The sequence below is a fragment of the Choloepus didactylus genome, chromosome 17 (genome assembly GCF_015220235.1).
Source record: "Choloepus didactylus isolate mChoDid1 chromosome 17, mChoDid1.pri, whole genome shotgun sequence".
NCBI classification, from domain to species: Eukaryota; Metazoa; Chordata; class Mammalia; order Pilosa; family Megalonychidae; genus Choloepus; species Choloepus didactylus.
The window spans coordinates 28,424,035-28,440,203 of NC_051323.1; the positions used below are offsets into that span (position 1 = coordinate 28,424,035).

Consider the following 16,169-nt stretch of genomic DNA (forward strand, 5'->3'; position numbering starts at 1 on the left):
TTTTCCAAGTCTGCAAAGTAGGTTGTTGGAATTTTGATTAGGATTGCATTGAATCTGTAGATGAGTTTGGGTAGAATTGACATCTTAATGACATTTAGCCTTCCTATCCATGAACATGGAATATTTTTCCATCTTTTAAGGTCTCCTTCTATTTCTTTTAGTAGAGTTATGTAGTTCTCTTTTTATAGGTCTTTTACATCTTTGGTTAAGTTTATTCCTAGGTACTTGATTTTTTTAGTTGCTATTGAAAATGGTATCTTTTTCTTGAGTGTCTCTTCAGTTTGTTCATTTCTAGCGTATAGAAACATTACTGACTTATGTGCATTAATCTTGTATCCCACTACTTTGCTAAATTTGTTTATTAGTTCTAGTAGCTGTATTGTCGATTTCTCAGGATTTCCCAGATATAAGATCATATCATCTGCAAACAATGACAGTTTTACTTCTTCTTTTCCAATTTGGATGCCTTTTATTTCTTTGTCTTGCTGGATTGCCCTGGCTAGCACTTCCAGCACAATGTTGAATAACAGTGGTGACTGTGGGCATCCTTGTCTTGTTCCTGATCTTAGAGGGAAGGCTTTCAATCTCTCACCATTGAGTACTATGCTGGCTGTGGGTTTTTTATATATGCCCTTTATCATATTGAGGAAGGTTCCTTTAGTTCCTACCTTTTGAAGTGTTTTTATCAAAAAACGGATGTTGGATTTTGTGAAATGCTTTTTCAGCATCTATTGAGATGATCATTTGATTTTTCCCTTTCAAATTTTTAATGTGTTGGAATACATTGATTGATTTTCTTATGTTAAACCATCCTTGCATGCCTGGAATGAACCCCACTTGGTCATGGTGTATGATTTTTTTAATGTGTCTTTGGATTCGATTTGCAAGTATTTTGTTGAGGATTTTTGCATCTATATTCATTAGGGAGATTGGCCGGTAGTTTTCCTTTTTTGTAGCATCTTTGCCTGGTTTTGGTATTAGATTGATGTTAGCTTCATAAAATGAGTTAGGTAGTGTTCCATTTTCTTCAATGTTTTGAAAGAGTTTGAGTAAGATTGGTGTCAGTTCTTTCTGGAAAGTTTGGTAGAATTCCCCTGTGAAGCCATCTGGCCCTGGGCATTTATTTGTGGGAAGATTTTTGATGACTGATTGGATCTCTTTGCTTGTGATGGGTTGATTGAGGTCTTCTGTTTCTTCTCTGGTCAGTCTAGGTTGTTCATATGTTTCCAGGAAATTGTCCATTTCCTCTACATTATCCAGTTTGTTGCCATACAGTTGTTCATAGTATCCTCTTATAATTTTTTTAATTTCTTCAGGATCTGCAGTTATGTCACCTTTTTCATTCATTATTTTGTTTATATGGGTCTTCTCTCTTTTTGATTTTGTCAGTCTAGCTAGGGGCTTGTCAATCTTGTTGATCTTCTCAAAGAACCAACTTTTGGTGATATTTATCCTCTCTATTGTTTTTTTTGTTTTCTATGTCATTTATTTCTGCTTTAATCCTTGTTATTTCTTTTCTTCTACTTGGTTTAGGATTGGTTTGCTGTTCATTTTCTAGCTTCTTCAGTTGATCCATTAGTTCTTTGATTTTGGCTCTTTCTTCCTTTTTAATATATGCGTTTAGTGCTATAAATTTCCCCCTCAGTACTGCTTTTGCTGCATCCCATAGGTTTTGGTATGTTGTGTTCTCATTTTCATTCATCTGTATATATTTAGCAATTTCTCTTGCTATTTCTTCTTTAACCCACTGATTGTTTAGGAGTGTGTTGTTTAACCTCCAGGTATTTGTGAATTTTCTAAGTCTCTGATGGTTATTGACTTCTAATTGTATTCCATTGTGGTCAGAGAATGTGCTTTGAATAATTTCAATCTTTTTAAATTTATTGAGGCTTGTTTTATGTCCCAGCATATGCTCTATTCTGGAGAAAGTTCCGTGAGCACTAGAAAAGTATGTGTATCCTGGTGATTTGGGATGTAATGTTCTGTATATGTCTGTTAAATCTAATTCATTTATCAGATTGTTTAGATTTTCACTTTCCTTATTGGTCTTTTGTCTGGTTGATCTATCTATAGGAGAGAGTGATGTGTTGAAGTCTCCCACAATTATTGTGGAAACATCAATTGCTTCCTTTAGTTTTGCCAATGTTTCTCTCATGTATTTTGTGGCACCTTGATTGGGTGTGTAGACATTTATGATTGTTATTTCTTCTTGTTGAATTGCCCCTTTTGTTAGTATGTAGTGGCCTTCTTTGTCTCTCAAAACATCCCTGCATTTAAAGTCTATTTTATCTGAGATTAATATTGCTACACCTGCTTTCTTTTGGCTGTAGCTTGCATGAAATATTTTTTTCCATCCTTTCACTTTCAATTTCTTTGTGTCCTTGTGTCTAAGATGAGTCTCTTGTATGCAACATATTGATGGTTCATTTTTTTTGATCCATTCTGCGAATCTATATCTTTTAATTGGGGAGTTTAATCCATTTACATTCAATGTTATAAACGTGAAGGCATTTCTTGAATCAGCCATCTTATCCTTTGGTTTATGTTTGTCATATATATTTTACCCTTCTCTCTATTAATATCCTTTATTGTACCCAAACCAAATCTCTTTAGTACTGAACCTTTCTCCAAGTCTCTCTGTCCTTTCTTTGTTTCTCTGTCTGTAGGGCTCCCTTTAGTATCTCCAGTAGGGCAGGTCTCTTGTTAGCGTATTCTCTCAGCATTTGTTTGTCTGTGAAAAATTTAAGCTCTCCCTGAAATTTGAAGGAGAGCTTTGCTGGATAAAGTATTCTTGGCTGGAAATTTTTCTCACTCAGAATTTTAAATATATCGTGCCACTGCCTTCTTGCCTCCATGGTGGCTGCTGAATAGTCACTACTTAGTCTTATGCTGTTTCCTTTGTATGTGGTGAATTGCTTTTCTCTTGCTGCTTTCAGAACTTGCTCCTTCTCTTCCGTATTTGACAGTGTGATCAGTATATGTCTCGGAGTGGGTTTATTTGGATTTATTCTATTTGGAGTTCGCTGGGCATTTATGATTTGTGTATTTATGTTGTTTAGAAGATTTGGGAAGTTTTCCCCAACAATTTCTTTGAATACTCTTCCTAGACCTTTACGCTTTTCTTCCCCTTCTGGAACATCAATGAGTCTTATATTCGGACGTTTTATATTATCTATCACATCCGAGGTCCGTTTTGATTTTTTCAATTTTTTTCCCCATTCTTTCTTTTATGCTTTCATTTTCCATTCTGTCATCTTCCAGGTCACTGATTCGTTGTTCAGCTTCCTCTAGTCTTGTACTATGAGTGTCCAGAATCTTTTTAATTTGGTCAACAGTTTCTTTAATTTCCATAAGATCATCTATTTTTTTATTTAGTCTTGCAATGTCTTCTTTATGCTCTTCTAGGGTCTTCTTGATATCCTTTGTATGCCGTACTATGGTCTCATTGTTTATCTTTAGTTCTTTGAGTAGCTGCTCTAGGTGCTGTGTCTCTTCTGGTCTTTTGATTTGGGTGCTTGGGCTTGGGTTATCCATATCATCTGGTTTTTTCATATGTTTATAATTTTCTGTTGTTTTTGGCCTCTTGGCATTTGCTGAACTTGATAGGGTTCTTTTAGGATTTGTAGACCAATTGAAGTCCTTATGTCTAATTTATCAGATCTACAGCTTCGTGGAGTACACTTTCTCTAACTAACCAGCAGGTGGCATCCACGAGCCACCTGTTGTCCTCAAGCCAGTTGTCCCCTGCTTTGCCTTTGTGGTGAGTGGGGGAGTGAGTCTTGTGGGGTCCAATTGGTGTACCAAGCTTGCGTGTGTAGTTGGTGTTGCCCGCCCTGTATATGGGGCATGTTTCTGGGCGGTCAGGGAGGGGTGGTGGCTCTAACAATCAAATCTCCCTGGTGATCCTGGAGTTTTAAAGCTGCTGCAATAGTCTAATCCTTCAGTTCAGCCCTGCCACAGTTTGTCTCTGCCACTGACGCACAAATCCTTGGTATTGGCGTATGGCTCCTGAGAATTTCGAGTGGGTCCTTCTTCCAGGCTGTGTACTCCCTGGTCCTCTATTGAGGGATGACTGTGCTATGTCACAGGTGAGTGCCATCCCCCCAGGGTGGTTCTCGGCTGCTGGGCTGTGTAGGGAGGCTCCCAGTCTGCTGAAATGATGGCTGAATGGGGCTTTGTTAATTCACATTGCTCCACCTTCCCAACTCTGGGACAATCAGCTGAGGTTGCAAGGAAGGCTAATGTCCACGCCCAGTTTTGTGGTGTGTGCCTGTTATTTGAAGCCCTTCCGTCACACTGGGTTGTCTGGGGCAGCTCTGGGCTATGGGGCTGGCGATGGGCAGGAGTGTTTCCTGTCCACCAGGATGATGGCTGTGAGCAGACACCCTGCTTTTCTTGGGAAGTTGTGGTGTTTAATGAATTTTCTCAGCCACTGGATTATTGCCTTTTGTCTCAGAGCTCTCTTAGTTTTGCTCTTGTCTTGACCTGCCCAAATTGCAAGTCTTTGAGGCTTTCTGTATTGGGCTTCTTAGAGTAATTGTTTTAGAAAAAGAAAAAAGGATTAAAAAAAAAAAGGGCCCTCCTCAGAGATCTAATGGGTTATTGAAATGCTAAGAGACAAAGCAATTAGGGCCATTAAGGAAAGGTCCACAGGGCAGAGAGATCAGCTTTTCTTCGGGATTTGCATATGAGCCTCAGGGCCTGAGCTCTGCCCTTCCCCTTTCTATGTTCACCAAAACTCCAAAAAGCCTCCGCTTTTATTTTGGAGTTTTTCGTGTTGTTTTTTTTTCTATGCCTGTCTCCTCTCTGCTGGGCTGGCAGCTCTCAGATTCTCTGGTGTCTGGTCTCAGTCTATCTATGGTTGGAGTTTGGATCAGTAGAATGAGTTTCCGATAAGGGCTGCCACTGCAGTTCTCCCTTCTCCTTCCTGGAGCTGACAGCCCCTCCTCCCACGGGACTGAGCCTGGCAGGGAGGGGTGCGGGTCCCCTGGCCATAAAAACTTACAGATTTCGCTGATCTCAGCAGTTCCACGTTTTCATGAGTGTTGTATGAAGTATGCCCAAAGTCAGATTGCTCTGTGTTGTCCAGTCCACGCAGTTCCTGGCTTTCTACCTACTTTCCTGGAGGAGTAACTAAAACATACAGCTCACCAGTCCGCCATCTTCCCCTGCCTCCCTCTAATGGTAATTTAAACATGGGCATAACACAAGCGACAAGTACCTCTCAGGTCCTTGTCTTGATAGAGAGCCATAAACATCTGGGCATAGGGTATCTGTGACCACTTTCCCTGTCTTTTACAGAACAAATATTACTGGAGGATGGTATTCTAATTGAGAGTCCCATTAGAGGGCCATGCTTCCCCAACTTCCAGCTTATATTGTGGCCATGTGGCATTACAGAAGAAGATGAGTTTCTTCTTTCATAAGTCTTCTATGGGGAAATGATACCAGTTCTTTAGGAAGCAACCCAGGGGAGAATCCTCAGGGATGCTGTTGGCATTTCCCATTTTCTCTGGAAAGGAAACAGAGGAGCTTTACTAGCACCAGTGTGAACACTTGGCATCCCAGTGTGTGTCAGAACTGGGGTTTTCCCACTATGCTGGCCCAATGTCTTGGGGAAATGGGGAGTAAAGTTGCCAGGCATCCCCAGGACGCCTTTCCTGAGAGATGTCTCGATCCATGCTTCCGGGGGATTTCCCAGGACTTACCCAGAAGTCCAATGCAATGCTCTTGAGGAGTCTTTCTCTCCACTGGCTCAATCATTGGGAACATGGGGAGTAAAGTAGCCAGACATTCCTGGGATGTGTCGCCTGGTGTCCCCAGGATGTTCCCCCTTGGGAAATGTCTAGACTTATGCTCCTGAAGAGGGGGCCCACCTCACCTGAGAGAAGTCTAGAACAATGCTCCTGAGAATGCCTTTGTTCTCTAGTTTTCTGTTTCTAGAGGGCTAAAAAGCAATCACACTCCAGAAGGAAGCCCTATATTTGGCACAGTGAGTCTCAATAGAGACTGTAGAATCAAAGCCTGGAGGGGAGACATTCCTATTGGAAAGTACTTGTTTCCCATGGGCATAGACCAGAGGTGAATCCCTAGAATGTCAGCACTTTGGTACAAGAATCCTTAGCCCAGAATCTTGTGTTACAGAAGATGGAATGTCTCAGAAGTCATCAAAAGCCAGACAGAGGAGAAAGAAGGAGATTCTCCTGGAGGCAGAGGAGAGAATCTCTGTTGAAGAGGTAAAAAGAGGAACAGATACAACAGATAGAAAGGTATGAAGGGCAGGGAAATGCTGTCAGGTGATCAAGGATCAAGAGGTGGTCCTCAGAGGGGAAGAAAGGAGAGAGTGTGGGAAAGTCTCAGAGAACCTAGAAGAGAGAGAGAGACAAACAGGCGACTTGATTTGGCTCCCATTGGACTCCTGCACAACATGGGGAGAAGCCCCCAATCAGGTCTCAAAGATGGTGTCACCTGCTGTTCTGAGTCTTCTTGGAGCCGCGTGGCACGGAGACAATCTCCTGCCACCTCCAAAGAGGGAGCCAGAAAACTCATGCTCGAGATTATGTCCTGGGGAAGCTGGGTCAGAATCATGATTCCTAGAGACCCTAGAGTTGTGTGAGGACATAGAAGAGAATAACAATGAGTCAAGCAAAAAGAAAAGTGAAAGTACACCCCCAAGCCTGCCAGTTAATACCCGTGACTCACCAGTCCAGATAGTTGGAGAGAAGTGTCTCCTAGCTGGCTCACCACAAGATATTGCCAGCATTGAGTTTCTGGGTTCTTGGCTGCACTGTGAGAAAGAATTCAGGGGCATAGCACAGATTTAGCAAGCAGGTGGACGGTTAATATTGAGTACATTTGCAAGAGGAGCATGTGGGCACTCTCAAAAGAAGAGAGAGGTGAGAGGCACACAATGTTGGGGCAATCTGCTTTTATTGTTTAGCTTTATTTGCTCCCCCTCCCCCTTCCTTGCTGGATCAAAGTGATTTATTAACAAGAATTTTCTTTTACCCACTCCATTAGGTCTTATCTTTGCAAAATAGACCTTTGAAAAACATATCTTACAAATCAGGGCTCTTTCTCCTACCCTCCCTTCTCTCCAGGGTGGCACCTGGTGGTAGACAGTGCATTTAGGCAGGTTGGCTGCTGCATGGTATTTTGCATAGGTGGGATGTCTGTGTAGGACAGGCTGTCCTGGCCTTGATAACCATCCTTGCTCAAGAGCTTCTTCATGGTCTCTTCTTTCCCCTCTCAGGTCCCTGCTCTAGCCTGCCTCATACCCATTAAGCAGTAATGCTGTATCCCCTCTCCCCAACCCCTGGAAACCTCTTACTTACTTTCTATCTCTATAAATTTGCTTATTTTAGACATTTCATGTAAGTGGAATCATACAGTATTTGTCCTTTTCTGTCTGGCTTATTTCAATTAGCATAGTATTTTCAAGGTTGATCCATGTTGTAGCATGTATCAGCATTTTATTCCTTTTTATGGCTGAATAATATTCTGTTGTAAGTATATATAATGTTTTATACATCGTAAGTATATAGAATGTTTTGTTTATCCATTAATGTATCCATTGATAGACACTTGAGTTGTTTCCAACTTTTGGCTATTATAAATAATGCTGCTATGAACATTGATGTGCAAATAACTTTTGAGCCCCTGCTTTCAATATTTTGAATATATACCTAGAAGTACAATTTCCAGGTCATATAGTAATTCTGTTTAACTTACTGGGAACTGCCAAACTGTTTTCCAGAGTGGCTGCACCGTATTACATTCCTACCAACAACGTACCAGGGTTCCAGTATCTCCATATCCTCACTAGTTCTTGTCTTTTTTTTTTTTTTTACATAGCCATTCTAATGCATGTGGGGTGGTATCATTCTGGTTTTGATTTGCATTTATCTAAGTCTTTTTTGACATGTCCCCATCAGTATTTGAGCAGTTCCATGCTTTTTGGCACAATAGATGTTCCAGGCTCATGTTGTATTTTCCCTGCCCCAGCTCTGGAATCAGCCACTAATGAGTTTGGTTTCTTTTAGAGAAGAATGTGCTCTAGGCATGTTTATTGCTATTGGACTATTGCTGCTCTCAGACCCTGCCTTTGGACAGAGCTTAGAGAATGTATGTATGTATATATGTATGTATGTATGTATGTACACACATATATTTACATCCACATTCATTTCTCTCTCCATGTTTGTTGAAAACTGTGAGTTCACACCAGTACCGCCAATTCCAATCTATCATCATAGGGTTCATTCTAATTTTCTCCCTTTCCATATTTGTACTTCTCTTCTCAGGCAGTGGGAAACTTGGGCCTCCTGTTTCTTTCTTTACTCACTTAATCATGCTGTATGCTATCAATCTCCTGTTTCTGTGTCCACTCCCTCCCTGTGGGGATGCCCTTGTTGCCCCATGCAGGTTCCGACACACAGTGCTGGGCTGCTGTCATATGTGGACGTGCTTCTCACCTTGCTTAGCCTCTGCTACCCCACAACAGGCTTATCCTGTGGGTTTTGCAGCCCTACTCTGGGCCAGATGTAGCAGGTCAGATTCGTGCACGGAATTCATGGGATTCTATGATCTTCGTAGTTCTGCCATAGAGTTGTGGCAGATATTTGAATATATGGAATGATGGACATAATTATTGGCTGGAATATTATAATAGGGTATTGCCTACGAACATAGTGCTAGTGGTTCTTAGAGTTACAGAAAACTTTTTATTGAAGTATAACATAGGTACTAAAAAGTGTATGTTTTATACTGTCAAAAAGTGAACACACACATATAATCACCACCCAGCTCAAGAAGTAAAATATCATTCCCCTAGAAGATCTACTCATGCCCTTTCACAATCACTACTTGTTAGATATTTTCAATCTAAATAGGAGACATAAATGGCATGCTTCAAAATTGTATGTCCCATTTAAAGGCATGCTGAATAAAATAGAGTTTCAAAGAGTACATGATTGATTATCTTGAAAAGCTGCTTTTGTAAAGTTAATTATAGCAAGACTATGGTTTTTTTTTTGTTGTTGTTGTTGTTTTTTTTTTTTTTTTTTTATTCCTATCATTCAGCCTGAGAAAGTTTGGAGCAGGCAGTCACTAGGGGGCAGCCTGTACTGCTTCTGCTTCTTTGGAAACAGTTGTATCCTCCTTTTGTTAGTAACAGAATTATTTTGCATGGAAGAAAACAAATGTTGCTTAAATGAAACGTTTCATTGTCCAAAGATGTAAAGAAAACAGGCAAAATTATTCTGTTCTCTGTAATTAAATAACAAGGACAAATTCCTTGATTAAATCACTGTCAACATGGGGAAGCCTGTCTTTGCTTTTTACATAGGCCCCAGCAGAGGATCCAAATGTGAATGGGTTTGGAAGGTTTTTTGAATCTAAACAAGTTTCAGATAATTTATCCATACTGTCCTCTAATCCTCCCTATTCTTTCCTGTAGATTTCTCCCAAATGCCATAGGATGGGAACTAGACCTTTGAGCTAAATTGGAGAGAAGAAAAACACAGCTCTGAATCCAACAGCTAGGATATTTTCTTCCATCCACTGATTTCATTTGGTGTTACTTAGTGGCAGTTCCTTTTGGTAGCACCCTGTGAAAAATATCACAGGGAATGTGAAAGAGAGAACTTGATCATCTTTGAGTCTAGTTGCTTACTAATCTTTTCTTCATACCATTTTTAGTTTTTTGTAAATCTTTTCTCATTAGATTGATAAACTTTCTGATCCCTGCATATCCCTAGAATAGATGAATCTGTGTCCTGATGCTTTGGAGCTATTTTACTTCTTAGAAGTGGCATAAAGAGATTGTTTCTGCCCTCCCTCCTCCCCACCATATACTATTGTTTGGCTTCTAATTCTCCAGAACTTTTACCTTAATTTAATGTTATTTCTTCCTTTCTATAGACAGAGACATTGGGATCTTCCAGTATTATGATAAGAAAGACCCACAAGGTAAAGTACCTATTCTACTCAACTAATTTTTATAAGCCAAATATTCTAAACTATGAAATACTGAACATTAAAAACTGTTGTTGTTTTTTTTTTTTTTTGAGCTTTAGATAAAACCTAGAATTTCAAGAAAAGTCCTTCAGTTCTTTAGAAAAATTGCTGAGATTGATATACTGTTCTGTATAAAATAAAGCAATATTGAAAAATGCTGTAGAAGAACATGAAAATTTTCATTTTTCTGCTGATCAGGCTGATAACCGGACAGTCTATGCGTGTTTATTTATTGGCGTCCCAGTAGAGGGCATTGTTAATGCATGGGTCTCACTGATGCTGGCCTCCGATCCTCACCTGGTATCTGAAATAGGCATTTCTGAGTGAATGATCAATTTTCTTTATCTGATTAATCCTGTTAATCCTAGAAGTTTCATGATGGGCCAAAAGGTCTTTCTAGCTAGAGTTACTTCCTGTTTTAGTCTGTTGAAGTGGGGCTTGTGTGGGCATTCTGTGTGCTTAGCTTAGGTTGACTTCATGGTTCTGATGACAGACTGAAGCAGCTTCTGTTCTGGGCTCAGTTGCAGCTCCCTTCCCTATCTGATGAGACTGGAAAGCTCAGGATATTGGCCCACCTGTTGGGCTGTGTAAGCCTTTTCACTGCAAATTTAGGAAATATCTCTATGAAATGAAAACATCCACAAATTTTTTTTTTTTTTTTACAACTAGCCTTTTTAAAGTTTAGGATGATTTCTTGCTCTCAAGAATATGTTCAATAATAAGTTATATATAAAAATATTAAATAAACAAGTTATTATAATAAAAATAAATTCCACTTTTCTTCTTTCCATTTTTCCTCTGCCACAATATCAGCAATAGATCATGGTAACTTAGAAGAAAAGCAGAAGCTGGCAGAATGTAAGCATACTTTATATTTTGGGGGGATTATTGTGAAACTGGAATTTTAGTATCCCTGAGGTTCAGTCTTAAACAACATTCTGCTTTCTGTACAAACAAGAAACCCTACTGCCCCAAATTCCTGTAGTTGCAAATTCCCATCGTTAAAGTACATAAACACAGGAGTAAGAATTATATTTATTAGGCCTTTGTAATTTAGACTGTCGAAACTTCTAATTTATCTAATTTTGGTCAGATATATGCTTATGTAAATGTAAACTTTAAAAAAAGCTATATATTATTTAATACTTTTAAATTAATATGCCATACTACAATTCTGGAGATAACATTTTATAATCCATACTTTGTCTAAATTATAAATATTTTAACCCATTTTAAGAAAATAAGATTTGTAATTGTCACTATGAGCATTTTCTTCCCTGTAGTCTTTTATGTCCCCAAATATATAATGTTGCATATGTAATATGGTTATGATGTAATATTGTTTTAATGACTTTAAATATAAGTTAGTCTTTATTTGGAACATAGCTGGAGCTGGAAATCCCAATTTTTCTCTTGTTTAAATGGTCAAACTGACATTTAATTTTTTAAATTACTCTATTGGTAGCTAAAACAGTTTTAAAAATTTGTACACATGCTCTACATTTCGTAAATTCTGTTTATGGAACCAAATTAATTTGCTGAAATGAGATGTTTAGCAATACTACTGTCAAATTTAGATGCTTCTATATAAGTACATTATATGTATTTATGCAACATACATACAGATATACAATTCTTATTTAGAATCATTGTTTAGGAGAGTCCAAAACTGAATTCACTTTAATGATAAAATGTAATGAGTTTAATATTTTATTAATTTTTTGAAAAACAGAACTATTTAATTTTTTTAACCTAATATTGAGATTCTACTAAATAATTTTACCTTTCTGTTAAACTCATTTAAAACAAAACAAAGGGTTTATCATTTTTGAATTGTGGTGTAGATTTTAAAGAGGAATTTTTTTTTTGTAATAAAAAAGAGCACTGTTAATGCTTAATTTGTTAAAACTTGGATATCCCTTAGAATTTTTTTCTTAGTTTTAATGTGTGTGCTTTCAGTATTTATTAATTTCATTTTCTGAGTATCATTTTTGTATTTTATTTCTTTTCTCACTATATTCAATTACTCACGAGAATTTCCAGATCTGAGAAGGCCACTTGTGAAATTTGGGATTTCTTTTGGATTGAATATTTAATTATTTACATCACATTCAGTTACTTCAGTGGTAAAGAGTGGATCGTTTATCATTAAGGCCTAGGAAACTTTCCCAGGGATTCTCTAAGCCTTGTTGGTTGTCATCATAAAATTATGATCAGGGAGATTGTTTTGTGGTAAAAATCCTGTTCCTTTGACAAAGGCTTTCAAAAGACTGTCAATTGATGTTGGAAATAAAGCCCACTTCCTCTCAATTATGGAGGTGTTTTATTTTAATCTTCCTAAGTCACACTGCTAAACAAAGTTTCCATTTTAAATTATATTTAGCTAACTGTTATACCTGTTGTATTTGCCAGCTCGAGATTATCCTTGGATGCTCAAAAACAGACGCCCAGAAAAACTTCGAGACTCACTCAAGGAGTTGGAGGTATCTTTCAGAAAGTTTCAAAACTGGCAACAAACAAACCCGTTTTAAAGCATCTTTCAACAGCTTTAATTTTCATAAGGGATCAACTCTCATGGTGATGATAGCTTTGCTTTTGTCCAGTGAGGAGTTCCACAACAGTCACATCTTTGTGTGGCATGCTGATCTTTTTTTGCTTGCAAATCAGAAGCACTTTAGCTGATAACAACAATGTGTATAGCCAACTGCACTCTTTTTTTTCAATTTCCCTTCAGGAGCTGATGCAAAACAGTCGGTGTGTGCTGAGCAAATGGAAGAACAAATATGTCTGCCAGGTAAAAATGGTTTGACATGCTTTTGCAGTGTTTAACCAATGGAACTGAAAACTATGCAGTAATTGGTATTCATGTGTTATGATAGGTAATGGCCAAAAACTTGTTATGAGTAAATATTTTATAGTTTGAATGCTAGTCATTCTAGAACTTACATTAGACAATCAGATTCACACGGGCCACCAGGCCACCTCATTAATCAGTATAGTTATCCTGGCACACTATAAACAGTAATAGAAATCTTTTCAGATGGTATTTTTTTGTTTGGATATTGTCTGAATGTTGATTAAATGTTTACTGGCATAGATTTAATCATATTTTTGAATGAAGATGAAACCACAGGACAAAAAGTTTTGTGGCATACCACTCTATTAAGTTTTTGTGAATACCATGCTTACAGAAATCAGCAAGCAGACTAGAATTAGATCTAGTGTAACAAGCCATTTGGTTTTAATTTTTGAACCCTCTAAGCTGCACTGTTAGACACAGTAGCCACAAATCATGTGTGGCTATGTAAATATAAATTAAAATTAATTAAATTTAAAATTCAGTTAGTTGCACTACCAATATTTTAAGTGCTCAATAAGCATATGTTACTATGTTGAACAGTGTAGATTTAGAATGTTTCCATCACAGAAAGTTTTTTTGGACAGCATTACTAGATAGGGTGAGCTAATAGGAAACGGACCTTGATTCAGGATATAATAGGCTAATTAGTGTCCATTGATCACAAAATAATGGATAAATGACTCAACTTTGCTGATAGGTTTAAAAATTACTCTTTACCCAGAAAAACTTTACATGCTTACAGTAAAAGGAATAATTATTACTCATATTCTATTCATCTATGTAATTTAAGTTGCTTCAGTACTGTTAATATTCAATAATGGTTTTATGGAATTGAATTTCCTTTATCAGTTTAAATTTTTACTTGCCTGCAGTGTGATTTATTTTAGGTCTAATGATTCTTGTCTGAAGTTTAGGTCGGTAGCCGTACACAAAATTTACAACATCAAATTTGTAGTAATTATACACATATCTTAATATAGACTATAATTTTAGTGGATTCTTGTTTTTCCTTATTTTTTTGTTTAAACTAGTCTAACTTTAAGTTGTGGAGGTAACTACTTAGCTTCCTCTGAAACTGGCAAAAATTATTTTCCAGAGACTATTTACAAGACTGAGTTAATAGTCTTAGAGCCATAATTCTTCTTAAATTCACTTTACAATGCTATTTAAAAGGATGGGATTAATAAAAAGAATTCATAAATTGTATAAAAATAAATTTTAGTCGAAGTTTCAAATTTGAATAAAAAATATGCTCCAGAAAGTTTCAAACTTAGTACAACTCAAATTATAGTTCTTAATGTCATTACTCACCATAAAAACAAGCTCAAAATTATTTGACTGGAGGGCAAACCCACGACCTATAGTAAGGGGTGTGTCTCATGGCCTCCACCCTTACCATCACACAAGGTAAGTTGGAACATGTCAGGTATCTTAAAATATGCAGTGGAACATCCCAATAGGCAATCCTTTTTAGATCGACTTTATTGCTTTGTAATTTAATAAGCAAGTTTGTGTGTGTGTGTGTGTGTGTTTAAATTATAGAGAGGGATGTCACTCATTATTGAATTAACTCAACTCAGAAAAGGTATTTCCGTGCTATATGCTGAGTTTTATAGTTTACAGCTACCTGACAATATTAATTTCTTATGCTGGTGTGCCAGTGAGTCTGCTTTTAGCTTTGGAACTTATGTCTATTTATGTTCTATCATATTTTGTGCTTCATTTCCCATGATTAAAAAGATATTCCTAAAGTAGACCTTTTATTACCAGCACATTTTTGATGTGATATATTTTAACAGGTAAATTTGACCTCCAACCACCCAGTTCCAGGTCACTCCCCACATGGTAGAAACTTTCTTTAGAGCCTTCTAGAGACCTTCTAACCTTAATCATCCACTACTTCAGTTTCTTGACAGGATTGTTATTATCTAGGTCTTCTAAAAATAATGTGCCTTCTGTTCCTAAATACCTCTATTATCACAATGAATTAAAAAATTGTGCTCAAGTTAAATGTTTAGAAGGATCCCCTTAACCCTTTGCTAGTTGCAACAAACTAACAAAAGGGTCCTCTTTTGTGTAACCATCAGTGTGATGTCTCCAAAGATAACATACTTAAATTTCTATTAGTGATTTTTCCCATATGTTTAGCCCTAAAATGGTAGCCATTGACCCTAAGATAATGCTCTGTAACTCTTGAGAAAGAAGTGTGCTCATATTCTATTCATCTATATTAACATCTATTCAGTACACAAGTTCTTCAACATCTTGGTGCTAAAACATTTGGGCTCTCAGTCTTTAAATTTGGCCACTCCTCACCTAATTTAAATCTTTTATCCCCAAAGAAATGGCAGATTTAGGATGTGTGGGATTTATTTTAGGTGTCTTCTCTTTAAGATCCCTATTTCTTCAAAAAGACCAATTGTTCAGACATTAGTGAAGCAACTACAACATAAAGGGTTTCAGAAGCTGCCATTTGAGCTTGAATCTTTCCCTCTGTTGAATAATGAGGATTTATAGGTTGTCGTCATTTCCAAAGCTTAGTTAATGTTGTTGATCCAATGACCTGTACATTGTACCATTTAAAAAAGTAATTCCTTCCACTTATAAATTTGGAATAGTTTTTTACATAAAAACTCACCTGTACATATGTTTGGGAAAAAAATTGTCTTTTGAAGTTGGTTTTCCAGACTTTGGCATTCCTAGTTTGAGGGGCATTAAAAGGTGTTGAGACATAATTTAGAGTTTTAGTTTTATTAGAAATATATTTCTCACTGTTTTATAAAAATAATTTTAATAAGAGAAAGTGTTTAATAATCTCCTGCTTTGAATTTCTTAAACCATTTCACAAACCTTTCTTAGTGAATAGTAGATTCAGCATTAAAACACTATTAGGTTGTTCACCACTATGGTGGATTTTAAAAATTCCTGCATTTATTGTGTTTCAACTCACATTCTTATTTACAGTTAAAAACAAATTATCATTAAGCATAGATATAACTTCATATATGTTGATTTCTTAGATTAAATTATTTGAATTATGTATGTACATTTAACTATAAAAGTATATAATGTAGTCAGTTTTATCTTGCTTTATTCATATAATAATTTTATGTTTCCAGACACAATTTTAAAATGCCAAGAAAAGTAGTTTCCTTTTAAAATTCCTGTAATGGATTATTTGACAACCTACTTGAAAATATAAATTATTTTTGAAGTCTATCACAGATAAATTGTCACCTTATAGAACTCATTTTATCACAACTTTCTCAGTTGTAGAATGGGTAGCATCATT

General features: G+C 37.0%; 1 protein-coding gene across 6 annotated transcripts in view; it reads left to right on the top strand.

The window, feature by feature from the left end:
• The window catches only part of LOC119512040 (WD repeat containing planar cell polarity effector), a 521,497-nt gene that overhangs the window by 176,937 nt on the left and 328,391 nt on the right, over window positions 1-16,169 (top strand). For all 6 annotated transcript variants that reach the window (XR_005212317.1, XR_005212316.1, XM_037806597.1 and 3 more), the window contains 4 exons: window positions 9,922-9,969; window positions 10,831-10,875; window positions 12,430-12,500; window positions 12,752-12,811. Coding sequence is in view for 4 of the 6 variants with exons in the window: in XM_037806597.1 (XP_037662525.1) it covers window positions 9,922-9,969; window positions 10,831-10,875; window positions 12,430-12,500; window positions 12,752-12,811 (224 nt within the window). In the remaining 2 variants the exon portion in view is untranslated. The remainder of the gene's footprint in view (window positions 1-9,921; window positions 9,970-10,830; window positions 10,876-12,429; window positions 12,501-12,751; window positions 12,812-16,169) is intronic.